Source organism: Thalassophryne amazonica, chromosome 4 (assembly GCF_902500255.1).
Source record: "Thalassophryne amazonica chromosome 4, fThaAma1.1, whole genome shotgun sequence".
Classification (NCBI taxonomy): Eukaryota; Metazoa; Chordata; class Actinopteri; order Batrachoidiformes; family Batrachoididae; genus Thalassophryne; species Thalassophryne amazonica.
In genome coordinates, this window is record NC_047106.1 from 87,712,615 (window position 1) to 87,729,303 (window position 16,689).

The following is a 16,689-nucleotide window of genomic DNA, read 5'->3' on the forward strand; positions in this document are numbered from 1 at the left end:
CTGTCCATTTTGATGGTTGTTTTCCGTTTTCTTCCACACGTCTGTTTTGTTGTCCATTTTAAAGCATTGGGGATCATTGTAGATGAACAGCCTGTAATGTTTTGCACCTGCGTATAAGTTTTCCCCTCTCCAGTCAACTTTTTAATCAAACTACGCTGTTCTTCTGAACAATGCCTTGAACATCCCATTTTTCTCAGGCTTTCAAAGAGAAAAGCATGTTCAACAGGTGCTGGCTTCATCCTTAAATAGGGGACACCATGATTCACACCTGTTTGTTCCACAAAATTGACGAACTCACTGACTGAATGCCACACTGCTATTATTGTGAACACCCCCTTTTCTACTTTTTTTTACTAATAGCCCAATTTCATAGCCTTAAGAGTGTGCATATCATGAATGCTTTGTCTTCTTGGATTTGTGAGAATCTACTGAATCTTCTGGTACCTTGTTTCCCATGTAACAATAAGAAATATAGTCAAAACCTGGATTAATCTTTTTAGTCACATAGCACTACTATTATTCTGAACACTACTGTATGACTGCCTTAATTCCTCTGCATAGACATAGCTCTCTGATGAAACAAACTCTATTTTGTGCTCAAGTTAATGTATTTTCCTTTTTATTATCCACATAAACTATCCATCAATCTCAATTTATCTTGAGCAGATATATTGCTCAAGATAAATGAGCCCCCCCAAAATTTGGGGGCTTTGTTCCCCCAAATTTAGAACAGTGCATGAACTAATTAAATGTGGAAACTAACTACTCATGTCATGCAGAAATCTCCCAGTCATCCCGGGGCTTAGCATGGACCAACAACAAATGTGACCAATATATTGTGCAGCTGTCACTGTCCAGAGCAGGCAGTGGCAAACACCTTAACATTTACGCTGTTATTCTGTGGTACTTATGCATTAAATTGATGTTTTGATACAACAGTATCAGTGTCATCATGACCTGTACGTTCTGCCGTGCTCATGTTCATTCTGCTTATCTGCTGTCTATGAGTGGTACAAATCTAAGCACATCATTAGCAATACCATTAATGTCGTGAGATGACAAAGTGTGATTGTGGGACACATTCCAAAAATATATTGATAACAATACCAAATATCACTCACTCACTCGCGCACTCACAGACCCAGCCATTACAGTCTGTTAGCCTCCATGTCTGCCCTCCATAACTGCCTTCTGCTGTTTCCATTGATTTCTCATTGTCACCTCAATAATGTCCTCCTTGCCGCCTCCTTCCATCCTTCCTTGGTTCATTCTGTCACTTGCCTCAGTGAACTAGTCTGTGTCCCCCCTTCTACCCTTATTCTGTGGTCTCATGCCCACTTGCACCCTAATCTGCACTTTATTTCCTTCTGTCTTGTTGCTTCTTTTCCCCTCTCCTCCCTCCCATTTACCCTCCTACTTCCCCACATTTTTCTTCCCCCTCCTTTTCCTTCTTGCTGCCAACAGTCTGCTGTTTTATTCAAGAACAGTCTGGAAGTTTTAAGAATCTGGTTAACCTACTTCTCAGGAAGAATGCACATTTATTGTCTCATCTGCATAATGGCAAGACAGACCTGAATGCAACATATGCTGAGGGAGAAGTGTCAATGCTCCATATGCTCAGAAAGAGTTGTTGCTACATATGCCAAGCGAAGGTTTGTGAAGATCTCATCCATTATACACTCAACAAAAATATAAACGCAACACTTTTGGTTTTGCTCCCATTTTGTATGAGATGAACTCAAAGATCTAAAACTTTTTCCACATACACAATATCACCATTTCCCTCACATATTGTTCACAAACCAGTCTAAATCTGTGATAGTGAGCACTTCTCCTTTGCTGAGATAATCCATCCCACCTCACAGGTGTGCCATATCAAGATGCTGATTAGACACCATGATTAGTGCAGAGGTGTGCCTTAGACTGCCCACAATAAAAGGCCACTCTGAAAGGTGCAGTTTTATCACACAGCACAATGCCACAGATGTCGCAAGATTTGAGGGAGCGTGCAATTGGCATGCTGACAGCAGGAATGTCAACCAGAACTGTTGCTCGTGTATTGAATGTTCATTTCTCTACCATAAGCCGTCTCCAAAGGCGTTTCAGAGAATCTGGCAGTACATCCAACCAGCCTCACACCCGCAGACCACGTGTAACCACACCAGCCCAGGACCTCCACATTCAGCATGTTCACCTTCAAGATCGTCTGAGACCAGCCACTCGGACAGCTGCTGAAACAATCGGTTTGCATAACCAAAGAATTTCTGCACAAACTGTCAGAAACTGTCTCAGGGAAGCTCATCTGCATGCTCGTCGTCCTCATCGGGGTCTCGACCTGACTCCAGTTCGTCGTCGTAACCGATTTGAGTGGGCAAATGCTCACATTCGCTGCCGTTTGGCACGTTGGAGAGGTGTTCTCTTCACGGATGATGCGAAGGAGATGTGTTGCACTGCATGAGGCAAATGGTGGTCACACCAGATACTGACTGGTATCCCCCCCAATAAAACAAAACTGCACCTTTCAGAGTGGCCTTTTATTGTGGACAGTCTAAGGCACACCTGTGCACTAATCATGGTGTCTAATCAGCATCTTGATATGGCACACCTGTGAGGTGGGATGGATTATCTCAGCAAAGAAGTGCTCACTATCACAGATTTAGACTGGTTTGTGAACAATATTTGAGGGAAATGGTGATATTGTGTATGTGGAAAAAGTTTTAGATCGTTGAGTTAATCTCATACAAAATGGGAGCAAAACCAAAAGTGCTGCGTTTATATTTTTGTTGAGTATATGTACCATCTTATTCTGATGAGGACCACAAAGTGTTGGAGCTCAGCCCAGTGCACACTGGGTGAGGGGTTGAGTACATCTTGAACAGCTTGTCAATATATCACTCAGATAACACATAAAACCATTCATTCACATTTCTGTGTGCTGTTTAGAGTCTGTTAACTTAAGTGTCATGTTTTTAGACTGTATGATGGATCGGGTGCACTGACAAGAAGTTCAGACTGTGCAGAACATCTAAACACCACACAGAAAGTTGCCAACCATTTGTGGACCCTAAAACGATCATATCACTTTCACCAAGTTAATACGGACCTCAAAGTGTCAGATATTACATTTTAGTTCCAAAAATATCCCAGAGACACTGAAGTAATGTCCAAAAAAAAAAAAAACAGTTTTATAAGAAGTGACCTTTTTCTGCGCCTGTGGCCTTAAATTCAAAGGAGCTGATGCTTGCCCTGGCCGGTCTCACCTCAGCCGATGTGGGTGTGTCATGCAGAGCATACACCAACTTGTTGGGAGTCTCAACAAGCAACCAAATGTCCAGAGATGGACTTCTGTTGGACGTGTCCCAGAGGTTGAAAGTGAGCTGTTCCAGACCTAAATATCTGCTAAATTTCTCTGCGCAGTCATGCAGTTTTGGACTTTGCATGTATTATGTATATCTGTGTTGGGAGGTCTTTTGCAGTGAAATACCTGAATTCCCAAACTGGTCATCCTTGGTATTGAAGAGACCAACAGGTCTGACTAATATGATTTTAAACAAAAAAATGCAATTATCTCAAAGCATTGGACCTGATGGTGTGCTACCACATTCATTGAAATCCACCAACCAGATTTGAAATAGTTGCAGTTACAAGACTCTTGGACAGATGAATAAAAAAAAACAGGGTGATTCATGTATACAACCCCAATCATTGCTTATTCTTCAGTAAGGATCCATCATCTCTTAACTCAACGAAAATAACCAGTGTCCAGCTTTTGTTTGCTGTGCTACATCTCAGCATTGGCTATATGCTTGAAATTGATCAGATGTTTTATTGTTGGCTGTTGTCACAATAAGCAACAGTTGGATTAACACACTTCCATCAAATGCTGCTGTTTTGATTCTGATTCGCAACCTGCTCTTTATTCACAGTTTACGTTCAGGAGTCAAAATTAGGTTATCACATTCCTGACAGTGCTGTTGGCTATTCAACCTGAGCTATATTTGTATGCATATTATATCTTTGGGGAAAACACAATTGTTGTTGACCTAGTGTTCTGTATACTTTGACACTTTTTTTTGTCAAAATGTGCTTGAGAAAGACACTGAACATCACCCAGGACCTTGTGTAGAAGCTCGTGATATCAGTGTGTGGCCATTACTGTAAAGTACTTTGGATAAAAGTGTCTCCCAAATGTGTAAAATCTAAATGTGTCAGGATATGGTAACATTGAAAGTTCTTGGGTGTTAGTCGTTACTAGATTTCAGAAAGCAAATCTCAAATGTAACAACTGGAGAATGAAGTGAAAACTGCGAGAAAAGCCAGAAGATCATCAAGTGCATTGTCTTTGCGGTCTTCTGTTTATCTGTTCTTAACTGTGTGTGTACTGTATGTGGGGGTGTTGTTTAACACAAGTACAAATAATGTGGAAATCAACAGGTTGAATTGAAGCAAAAAAAAAGTTTCTCAGCACCTGCCGCAAAATAAAACAATTTCCTTTCAGATTCTCTCCTGACAAAGACAAACTGAGTCAGAGACATTCCCTTCTGAATGGAAATCATTATTGACAGTTGAAATGACAGATTTGATGAGGAAACAAACAACAACAAAAAGCACAATTCACAAATGGTATTTAACTACCATTTCTTCTAGTGTTGTAGTCTAGGCCCAAATGCTCAATGTCAAGGACGCAACAGCAATTGTTTCCAGTAAAAATGATATTGTCCATTGTACAGATTGTTTGGGTACTGGAATTTTATTGGAAACGTGAGCAAAAATGTCCACACATAAATTCCTATGAGATTATATTTTTAGATGTATTACACATAACTATTTTAATATTTACATGGCTGAGGGCAGACCTTCAAGGCTTGGAACGCTCAATGGCAAGGTTTGGAAAAATGGTCCTTGAGGTACCTTAAAGCCAGGTTGAGCATCAAGGCCCTGTGACAGTGCTTTCTTCACTGTCAGATATTGTATCGCATATGTATTGTATATCATGAATGCTTGGTCTTGTTGGATTTGTGAGAATCTACTGAATCTACTGGTACCTTGTTTCCCATGTAACAATAAGAAATATACTCAAAACCTGGATTAATCTTTTTAGTCACATAGCACTACTATTATTCTGAACACTACTGTACACGATTTAGGGCTAAATAAATCTGAATTTAAATTCAGCGTCCCATACATGCCCATGGACAGACGCAAAGTGAAAAAATGTGCTGTGGTCTGATGAGTCAACATTTCAACATGGGACATGCCCAGCTCTCCACAATTTCTCTTATACTCACTCGACTGGTAAGCACTGAAAGCCGAGATAGGCATGTCCCAACTTGTCCCCTGGCACTCCGAAACGGAGGTGTTCCTTTGTCTCGCTCCATCAGCGAATCCGTCGTGATGCGCGAAGCCTCCGCGCGGCTTTCCATGACAAAATCTCTTGTTAAAAGTGAAATCAGCTGGAAAATGGCTGATGTCCAGCTCTTGTGATAACCAGAGAAATTGCACACGACGGTCCCGGCTCCACACAGCGATCCATTTAGAAATGATGTGGTGGTTTCTGCCTCTTGTTGGCGGCTCGGAGCGCGGCGCGCCGAGCGCCATTGTGGGCCGTCCTTAAAGCTGTAGTAACACTCCTTATTCTCTGTGAAGCCTGTAAAATTTTCACTGAAAGCCAGATAAATTTTTCGAATGGTTTCCAGCTACCTGTCTCTAACAGTTTCTGAAAAAATTATGATGGAAAAAAAGCCCAAATCATTCCGCCATTTCCTCGCAATGAAACAACGATGAGAGGGGTGGACCAGTGCTCACTCAAAGCCTGCCCACAGGTGAATGACGCAACCGACAGGCGTGGAAAAACTCACGCATGTGCACGAAGGTTCAAGCTTGGCTGGCGTAAAAACATATGAATCAAATCCATATAGTTTGTGAAAAAAATAAAAAGGTCCGATACTTTTCTCACAGACCTCGTAGCACTATTATTCTGAACACTACTGTAAGTCTCTGAGTTTTTATTTTGTCCACAACATATGACACCTACTGTTGTGAATTTTTCATTCATTCCCCTACTGGACATTAACAACAAAATCTGCTTGTGTATAATAAAATGTGAAAATTAGATTTTCAATCTGATAGTTGGTTAGTTTTTATGAAATTACAAGACTTTTATTTCTTCTTTGCTCAGTGCCAACCATCCTCTACCGCTCGCCATTGCTCAGGCTGCAGTGACCTCTCTCGGTTGTGCTGAACCAGTATTAAGATTTTTAATAGCCTGTGCGCATCCACGCTCTGGCCTCATGACCAAGAAGCAATCACTACACATAAAGTAGTCCCGCAGAAACAAATAACTGCACTGTAAAACAATGCATGACTTGCCGATGTAATAATTTGACATTATTTTAAGTCATACCAATGGCAAAAATTTCAACTAAATCATGATTACTTACCCTCTCAGTGATGTATGCATGTGGCTTTGTGCCATGTTGGATGTCTTCTTTTTTACATGCAGGAACCCTTGAAAGTAGTGTGGCAGCCTTCCCACAAGCCCATCTTGCAACAATGACCTGGCGCAGTCAGTCAGAAGCTGCGGGCAGTGTGCAGTGCCACCTAAGAGATCAGGGTTCAATTGTTGCTCAAGCTGATTTTCTGTCCTTGGACAAGACTCATTATAAGCATTGCTCCAGTCCACGCAGCTGTAAATGTGTAACCAGTTTTGGCTGTGAAAGTAACCTGTAATGGGCTAATGTACCATCCGCATGGAGTCATAGACTCTCATTCTCTTCATGTTACAGTACCTGGAAATTGTCACCAGCCTGATGGGCTTCAAGTCCTGCATCGGACTTAGTTCTTGCAATAAAACTGTTTGGACTTTTCAAATTATATGCAAGATTTACTGAAGGTTTGTGTGCAACTACACCTGCATGCTGAGTTATAATTGAGCTATCGGTGCACAACGGAGATGGTGTCTTTCAATAGCTCATATTGTCTATTTAGCACATTTACCTTTATGAATATGCAGTTTGAGGTTTGTCGCAACATGATTTATCAAGGTCAAAGGAAATTTAGTAGGTGCTGATGGCATCTGTAGTTTGTTAGTTTGAAACCTTGGCATTATTTTATCATGCTTGATAGATTGCTATTGCAGAATGGTGTACAAACATGGAGGCTGCACAGAATTTTAAAAGGGGGGGGTGATCTTTTATTATAATCTTTGGTCATATTTAACTTTGCTTCATGCTTGTTTCTTTAGGAGTAAATGTCTCCATGTATAACACATGGAACACACACAGATGCACATATTGAAGTCTGTGTGGGACGTACTCCATTCATGGTCTTTTAGCAAGCCGGTGAATAATTGTAATGCGTTGTGCTGGTGGAATGTACAGAGAACTGTGCACAGTTTAATTATCACAGCATGAACATGCTTGGTTATGTGGCAGAGTTTGTGCATAACAAAGATGTATAGCTGCAAGTCACTGGTTTAATTTCATTATAATTTTTTTTTTTTTTTTTTTTTTTAACCGTCATCAATAAGCAAAATCCTCATTTACATACTGCTGTCTACATCATGTTACCACCTACTATCAGTTACACCTTTACTCTTCATAAATCACTCACAAAATTGTCTAGTACCCAAATGCTTAAAGGCTTGGTTTGCCTGTGTAATTTAACACTCTGTATCTGGGGCCTTGGTAAATCAGGTGCTATATGTCTTGTGGACCCACTGGTGATGGAAAAGCCATTCACATACTATATGATCAAAATTCTAGAGTGCTGCAAAATACTCAGCAGTTGTCTCTACCAATGGTTTAGACTTGTTCAATTCCACAGTAGTATAAAAACTTTGAGCAGAGTATCAGCTGGATTTCAGCACATCTTCAAGCGTTCTGCCACTGGTGTATGCTCCACCCCTCCACCCCACCCATACGTTCTGTGAGGATGGATGAATGTGTCCACTGGGGTTTTCACAAACTTACGTGCCTTTCACAGTAGCACTTATTAGGGGGCTGGGCACGGGATGAGCTGACGCGATGAGGACAATGAGTAGCATCTCCTTCCATCTGTCTTTCTGTGTCTGTTAAAGATAGGCATGCACACCCACAGAGAACGGATCAAGTCACTAGGGAAAGTGTGCATTGTGTGTTAGATCTCTGTGAATATTAGAGTTTATTAAGGTAATAAATATATAAATTGCATCTGAAAGTTTTCAGTTACACTTTTTCCACTTCTTATGTTACAGCCTTGTTCCAAAATGTATGAAATTGATTTTTTTTCCTCAAATTTGTACACACAATACCCCATAATGACAATGTGAATAAAGGTTTTTAAAATTTTTGCAGATTAAAAACAAAAAACCCAATTCCAATGAAGTTGGGACGTTGTGTAAAATGTAAATAAAAACAGAACACAATGATTTGCAAATCCTCTTCAACCTATATTCAGTTGAATACACCACAAGGGCAAGAAATTTAATGTTAAAACTGATAAACTTTATTGTTTTTGTGCAAATATTTGCTCATTTTGAAATGGATACCTGCAACACGTTTCAAAAAAGCTGGGACAGTGGTATGTTTACCACTGTGTTACCTCACCTTTCCTTCTAACAACATTTGGGAACTGAGGACACTAATTGTTGAAGCTTTGTAGGTGGAATTCTTTCCCATTCTTTCTTGATGTACGACTTCAGTTGTTCAACACTCCGTTGTCGTATTTTGCGCTTCATAATGCGCCACACATTTTCAGTGGGCGACAGGTCTGGACTGCAGGCAGGCCATTCGAGTACCTGCACTCTTTTACTATGAAGCCACACTGTTATAACACATGCTTGCTGAAATAAGCAGGGACGTCCTTTAGCATTTCAGCATTGATGGTGCCATCACAGATGTGTAAGTTGCCCATGCCATGGGCACTAACACACCCCCATACCATCACAGATGCTGGCTTTTGAACTTTGCACTGGTAACAATCTCGATGGTCTTTTTCCTCTTTTGTCTGGAGGACACAAAGTCCATGATTTCCAAAAACAGTTTGAAATGTTGACTCATCAGACCACAGCACATTTTCACTTTGCGTCTGTCCATTTCAAATGAGCTCGGGCCCAGAGAAGGTGGTGGCGTTTCTGGATGTTATTGATGTATGGCTTTCGCTTTGCATGGTAGAGTTTTAACTTGCACTTGTAGATGTAGTGACAAACTGTGTTGACTGACAATGGTTTTCTGAAGTGTTTCTGAGCCCACGCAGTAAGATCCTTTACACGAAGATGTCAGTTTTTAATGCAGTGCCGCCTGAGGGATCGAAGGGATCTGATTATATTATGGACTGTAGATGGAATCCCTAAATTCCTTGCAATTGAATGCTGAGAAACATTGTTCTTAAACTGTTGGACTATTTTTTTCACGCAGATGTTCACAAAGTGGTGAACTTCACCCCATCTTTGCTTGTGAACAGCTGAGCCTTTTGGGGATGCTCCTTTTTATACGCAATCATGACACTCACCTGTTTACAATTAGGTCTTCTTTGAGCATTCATTAACTTTTACGGTCCTTTGTTGCCCCGTCCCAAATTTTTTTGAAATGTGTTGCAGGCATCCATTTCAAAATGAGCAAATAATTGCACAAAAACAAAAAAGTCTATCAGCTTGAACATTAAATATCTTGTCTTTATGGTGTATTCAGTTGAATATAGGTTGAAGACAAATTGCAAATCGTATTCTGTTTTTATTTACATTTTACACAATGTCCCAACTTCGTTGGAATTGGGGTTGTAAAAAAAAACAAAAAAAAAACTAAGAAATCAAGGCTACATAAGTATTCACAGCCTTTGCCACAAAGCTCAGAATTGAGCTCAGCTGCGTCCTGTTTCCACTGTTCATCCTTGAGATGTTTCTGCAACTTAATTTGAGTCCACCTGGGGTAAATTCAGTTGATTGGACATGATATGGAAAGGCACACACCTGTTTACATATAAGGTTCCACAGTTGACAGTGCACGTCAGAGCACAAACCAAGCACCAAGTCAAAGGAATTGTCTGTAGACCTCTGAGACAGGATTGCCTTGAAGCACAAATCTGGGGAAGGGTACAGAAACATTTTTGCTGCTTTGAAGGTCCAAATGAGCACAGTGGCCTTCATCATCCTAGAGCTGGGTGCCTCTCTAAACTGAGCAATTGGGGGAGAGGGGCCTTAGTCAAGGAGGTGACCAAGAACCCAGTGGTCACTCTGTCAGTGCTCCAGCATTCCTCTGTGGAGAGAGGAGAACCTTCCAGAAGGACCACCATCTCTGCAGCAATCCACCAGTCAGGCCTGTATGGTAGAGTGGCCAGACGGAAGCCACTCCTTATTAAAAAGCACATGGCAGGCCAACTGAAAGAGCAGGAGAAACAAAATTCTCTGGTCTGATGAAACAGATTGAACTCCTTGGTGTGAATGTCAGGCGTCATGTTCGGAGGAAACCAGGCACCATCCCTACAGTGCAGCATGGTGGTGGCAGCATCATACTGGGAACTGAGAGACTAATCGGGATTGAGGGAAAGATGAATGCAGCAATGCACAGAGACATCCCTGATGAAAACCTGCTCCAGAGCACTCTTGATGTCAGACTGGAGTGAAGATGGACAATGACCCAAAAACTTTGCAAACTTTTCAACAAAAACTTTTTCCACATTATCAGAATTATTGTGTGTAGAATTTTGATGGAAAAATGAATTTACTCTTTTGTAATAAGACTAACATAAAATGTGGAAAAAGTGAGACACTGTGAATACTTTCTGGATGCACTGTACAAATTAATAAAATCATGGGAAGATACAACAAAGATTAAAAAAAAATGCTCACTATACAAGATGAAGACAGGATAAAAAAAAGAAAGAAAGGTAAATAGAACAATCAAGGAATTGAAATAGTTTGTGTAAAACAGTAAGTCCCTTCAGCTGCTCCCTTGTTTTGCACTCGGGGTTGCCACAGCAAATCTGAGGTGGATTTGCATGTTTAATTGGCACAAGTTTTACGCCGGATTCCCTTCCGGATGCAACTCCACATTACATGGAGAAATGTGGCAGGGGAAGAAAAACTGGCTCCAGATATGCTGCCAAAAACATTTCCTATTTCTTTACATTTCTGAATCATTTGCAGTTTCATGGTGGTTGCCGGCTTGTTTTAACAACATTTCAACCTGTTTTCTGATATTTGTTTAGGACGTTTCTTGCTTGAATCGTGACGGCAGTAAAGTGATTGTGGTGGACTGTAAACGGGAAGCGTTCAGCCTGCAGCCCTTCAATGGATTGGCTCTGAAGAAGTGGGACGGAAACTCTGAGGATCGAACGCTCTACGACCTTGCCAACTTCCTCAAAAGTAAGATGGTGAAAGGGCTTTTCAGGCTTTGATTCTTCTTCCTCCCATTTACTTACAATGGATAATGAAGCTGTTACATCTTTCACCACCTCTGTTGTGCTCCCCGTTGCTCCCCGTTAGCCATCGCTCTGACTGGCGTGGAGGATGTGCGCTCGGTGTTAGAGAACTACTCTACAGAGGATGACCCGATAGAAGCCTTCAAACGTCGTCAGGCTCAGTTAGCTCAGGTAGACTGACAAATCCCACTTCATTACACACCAACCTGCAAAACAGACACTGTCTTTTGATTAGCAGCCAGTAAACCAGGAGCGATCAGTATGTCTGGTATTTATATTTATACTTTCAAATAGTCCTTTTACTTTCACTTTTGATACTCTGTGTGCCTCTTACACTGTGTGCTGCTGGATCCTCAATTTCCCAGAGGGAGTCTTCCCAAAGGATTAAAGAAGTTCAATCTAATCTAATTTAATCTTATTCTGTCTCTCTCCCTCTACCCAGGAAGAGAAGCAGCGTGTGGCTGAGCTCTCCCAGCAGAGGACACAGACATTCTCTCTTAACTCCATAGTCTCACGGTTTTGGCGCTCCAAGCAGGAGTAAGCCGCCCCTGCCCTTTTTGTTTTGTTTTGTTTTTTAACTTCCCCAGTCATTGTCCAGCTCTCTGCCCTCTTTGGCCAGTAGATGGGAGGATCTGGCAACCAGGTGAAGGAGGGTGTAAACAAGGCAGAGCGAGGAGCAGACCTTCATACAGCACTACCCTCTGTCACAAACAGAACTGTCTTGGTGGGCAGGTCTCTGGTGTTGAAAAACAGCAAAGACATTGGCTGGCCTCTGTCTCAGTAAGAGGTGCTTCTTTGTTTGGAGAGAGGGGGCATTTTTAGACCCATCCCTGTGTCCGTTTGATGTCACCTGTTGCTTATAAAGCAGCTGATTGATTTGAAAAAGGCAAACAGGATACAACCTCCTGACTGGTTGGTGGCCGATCTGAGACCAGTGCTGCTTGTTCACTCCCAGGATCTGAAATGGGAACAGCTCCATCCTTTTTTTTGATTTTTTTTTTCTTCCTTTTTTTTAAATATGAATTTTTCCTGTTACTATCTAAATATATATAAAAGACTGTGATGAGATGACGCTGAAATACCTTTGCTAAAAATAAATGGGGATAAAATGAATTAAGTGGTGTTCTGTAGAATGATTAAGATGGGCACTTTGTTTTGTGAGGCCATTGGGGAATGCAACAATAAATGATCTTATGATACAGCTGGTGGGGCAACCAACACTCCAAAGAATATGTTAACCCTTTAATGGTCAACTCGGCCGTTTGGTAGAGCATACTATTGATATCTACTACATTCTGTTGAAAAATGTGAGGATATTTAAGGGTTAAAGGTCCAAAGCCAATGTGGGCGCACTCAGACATTGTTGAAGTGTGAGTAGTCAGTGTTAGGGCTCTGTATCAGTGCTGCCCTTCATACAGGACTGTACACAGCATGTTAACCCCAAAACTTTACGGCCCAATTACTGCAGGAAATCTTGATCGCAAACCCGATCTCCACAAAAATGATTTTTTTTTTTTTTATGGCAGGGGTCACCACAGCCTGAAGAGTAACTCAGTTTGGAAAAATGTCATTGTGGAAAAACTTTGGAGAATTTTTTTTTTTTTATTGTTTAAATTTTCAATAGTGTCAGTGTTATAGGTTGTAGTGACAAAATTTACTGTACACATCAGTTGCCTCCTGCTGGTTATACAACAGCACTCAGTTTGGAAAAAATGTGCACAAATTGAATTTGGTGATTTATTTTTTTATTTTTTTCTAATCTGTTAAATACGTATCACTGATTTTGTCCATTTTCTACATGTAATGGATTTTGATAACGGACAAAATTCGCTGGTCCACCTGAATCCATTATATCCAAGTTTTACTGTATTTCACAGGAACAATTGCAAATTAAATTTTGTCATCTACATACCAGTATTACATTTAAATTTGCTAATACAACACTGTCTCAAGCACCACACAAACTTATTTACTCAGTTTATTTTGGAACTTCCTGAAAGGGCTTCTGGCGTAAAAGTTGTGCCAGATACCAATGTGGATCTGGCTGTATCTGCTGTGGCGACCCCCAAACAAAAAACAGGAGCAACCAAATGAACAACAATAATTTTGGAACTTCTGAGCTAACATTTTGAAACGTCAATTAATAATGTGATATTTAAAATATTATATTTGATCATTGTACATTCTGAAATTGTGATCTAGACCCTAAGCTTCAATTTGGTACCAAAAAGTAAACTTTTGCACAAATATAAAATGATTGCTGGTTTAGTCACTCCACTTCAAGAGAAGTGGTGGAAGATTGAGCCTACTGTCCTGGGAAAATTCAACATGTGGGACTTCCAAGTTGTCAGCTTTGCATAGTTGTGTTTACATGCTCATTATCCCAAAACTCAGATGTATAACATTATCAAAAATTGGCTCCCTGGTGCGATAATGAGCTAATTTAACAAAATTCCTCCATACACAAGCTGTTACGGCTGTAAAACCAGACATGAAACAAAAATGTTTCCCAACCTGTATGTGAGGATGCTGCAGTGAAGTTGGTTAAACATATGGGTGTTATAAGAGATTTATAAAAGTGATCTGTGATTGATTTTTATTAACAATACAAATGCTAATAAGAGTATTCAAATACGAAGAGTATATCATCATTTCTATAAGCTCCAAAATGCTGTTAAAATGAACGTGCACAGAGTATATAAGACCACACTAATGTGAACTGGGTGTTGGAAAACAGGATGTCCATGAAAATATAACAAATCAGTTAAGCACATCATGGCCTTTAACTCGGAAAAGTCTGGATTTGATTTAAGGCATCATAGTTTTGTGGCACACCAGACAGGGATGAATGTTATTTGGGTTTTGTGGGGAGAGGGGTTTCAGTCACAATGGCAGAGAGATGAAGGACATCACCAACTCCAGTATGTGTTTACTCACACAGTGTTAATTGATGAATAAATAGAATTTTGTTTTTATTGAAATCTGTCATTGGATCCCAGTCTATCAGCAATGACAAACATCTGAATGAAAGAATGAATGAATTTATTTATTTTGGCACACAAACTCAACAATAACAAAAAACTGATACACAAGACAATTTAACAGTGACGTGTGTGTGTGTGTATGTATATATATATATATATATATATATATATATATATATATATATATATATATATATATATATATATATATATATATATATACACACACAGTACATACATATACATGAATGAATGTTACTGAACAAGTTTACAATTACAATTGGCAACACAAAACTCATCCTACTTCAGCAGAGAAAAAATTACTCATAACCATCCCAAAGACGTATCATTATCTTTGGCTGCTTTCAGTGATGCCGGTATTTGGTTAGACTCTTTTTCTCCGATTGTTCTGTCTGAGTTATTTTCATTAGTTACTTCATCCAAACCATCAACATGTCTATTAGACCCCATTCCTACCAGGCTGCTCAAGGAAGCCCTACCATTATTTAATGCTTCGATCTTAATATGATCAATCTATCTTTATTAGTTGGCTATGTACCACAGGCTTTAAGGTGGCAGTAATTAAACCATTACTTAAAAGCCATCACTTGACCCAGCTATCTTAGCTAATTATAGGCCAATCTCCAACCTTCCTTTTCTCTCAAAAATTCTTGAAAGGGTAGTTGTAAAACAGCTAACTGATCATCTGCAGAGGAATGGTCTATTTGAAGAGTTTCAGTCAGGTTTTAGAATTCATCATAGTACAGAAACAGCATTAGTGAAGGTTACGAATGATCTTCTCATGGCCTCAGACAGTGGACTCATCTCTGTGCTTGTTCTGTTAGACCTCAGTGCTGCTTTTGATACTGTTGACCATAAAATTTTATTACAGAGATTAGAGCATGCCATAGGAATTAAAGGCACTGCGCTGCGGTGGTTTGAATCATATTTATCTAATAGATTACAATTTGTTCATGTAAATGGGGAATCTTCTTCACAGACTAAGGTTAATTATGGAGTTCCACAAGGTTCTGTGCTAGGACCAATTTTATTCACATTATACATGCTTCCCTTAGGCAGTATTATTAGATGGCATTGCTTAAATTTTCATTGTTACGCAGATGATACCCAGCTTTATCTATCCATGAAGCCAGAGGACACACACCAATTAGCTAAACTGCAGGATTGTCTTACAGACATAAGGACATGGATGACCTCTAATTTCCTGCTTTTAAACTCAGATAAAACTGAAGTTATTGTACTTGGCCCCACAAATCTTAGAAACATGGTGTCTAACCAGATCCTTACTCTGGATGGCATTACCCTGACCTCTAGTAATACTGTGAGAAATCTTGGAGTCATTTTTTATCAGGATATGTCATTCAAAGCGCATATTAAACAAATATGTAGGACTGCTTTTTTGCATTTACGCAATATCTCTAAAATTAGAAAGGTCTTGTCTCAGAGTGATGCTGAAAAACTAATTCATGCATTTATTTCCTCTAGGCTGGACTATTGTAATTCATTATTATCAGGTTGTCCTAAAAGTTCCCTGAAAAGCCTTCAGTTAATTCAAAATGCTGCAGCTAGAGTACTGACGGGGACTAGAAGGAGAGAGCATATCTCACCCATATTGGCCTCTCTTCATTGGCTTCCTGTTAATTCTAGAATAGAATTTAAAATTCTTCTTCTTACTTATAAGGTTTTGAATAATCAGGTCCCTTCTTATCTTAGGGACCTCATAGTACCATATCACCCCAATAGAGCGCTTCGCTCTCAGACTGCAGGCTTACTTGTAGTTCCTAGGGTTTGTAAGAGTAGAATTGGAGGCAGAGCCTTCAGCTTTCAGGCTCCTCTCCTGTGGAACCAGTTCCCAATTCGGATCAGGGAGACAGACACCCTCTCTACTTTTAAGATTAGGCTTAAAACTTTCCTTTTTGCTAAAGCTTATAGTTAGGGCTGGATCAGGTGACCCTGAACCATCCCTTAGTTATGCTGCTATAGACTTAGACTGCTGGGGGGGTTCCCATAATGCACTGAGTGTTTCTTTCTTTTTTTGCTCTGTATGCACCACTCTGCATTTAATCATTAGTGATTGATCTCTGCTCCCCTCCACAGCATGTCTTTTTCCTGGTTCTCTCCCTCAGCCCCAACCAGTCCCAGCAGAAGACTGCCCCTCCCTGAGCCTGGTTCTGCTGGAGGTTTCTTCCTGTTAAAAGGGAGTTTTTCCTTCCCACTGTCGCCAAGTGCTTGCTCACAGGGGGTCGTTTTGACCATTAGGGTTTTTACGTAATTATTGTATGGCCTT

General features: G+C 40.2%; 1 protein-coding gene across 2 annotated transcripts in view; it reads left to right on the forward strand.

Annotated features, from left to right (window-relative positions):
- timm50 (translocase of inner mitochondrial membrane 50 homolog (S. cerevisiae)) overlaps positions 1-12,599 on the forward strand; it is a 109,016-nt gene extending 96,417 nt beyond the window's left edge. For both annotated transcript variants that reach the window (XM_034168219.1, XM_034168220.1), the window contains 3 exons: positions 11,185-11,341; positions 11,462-11,568; positions 11,840-12,599. In XM_034168219.1, the coding sequence (XP_034024110.1) occupies positions 11,185-11,341; positions 11,462-11,568; positions 11,840-11,938 (363 nt within the window). In that variant the 3' untranslated portion in view covers positions 11,939-12,599. The remainder of the gene's footprint in view (positions 1-11,184; positions 11,342-11,461; positions 11,569-11,839) is intronic.
- The last annotated feature ends 4,090 nt before the right edge of the window (positions 12,600-16,689 follow it).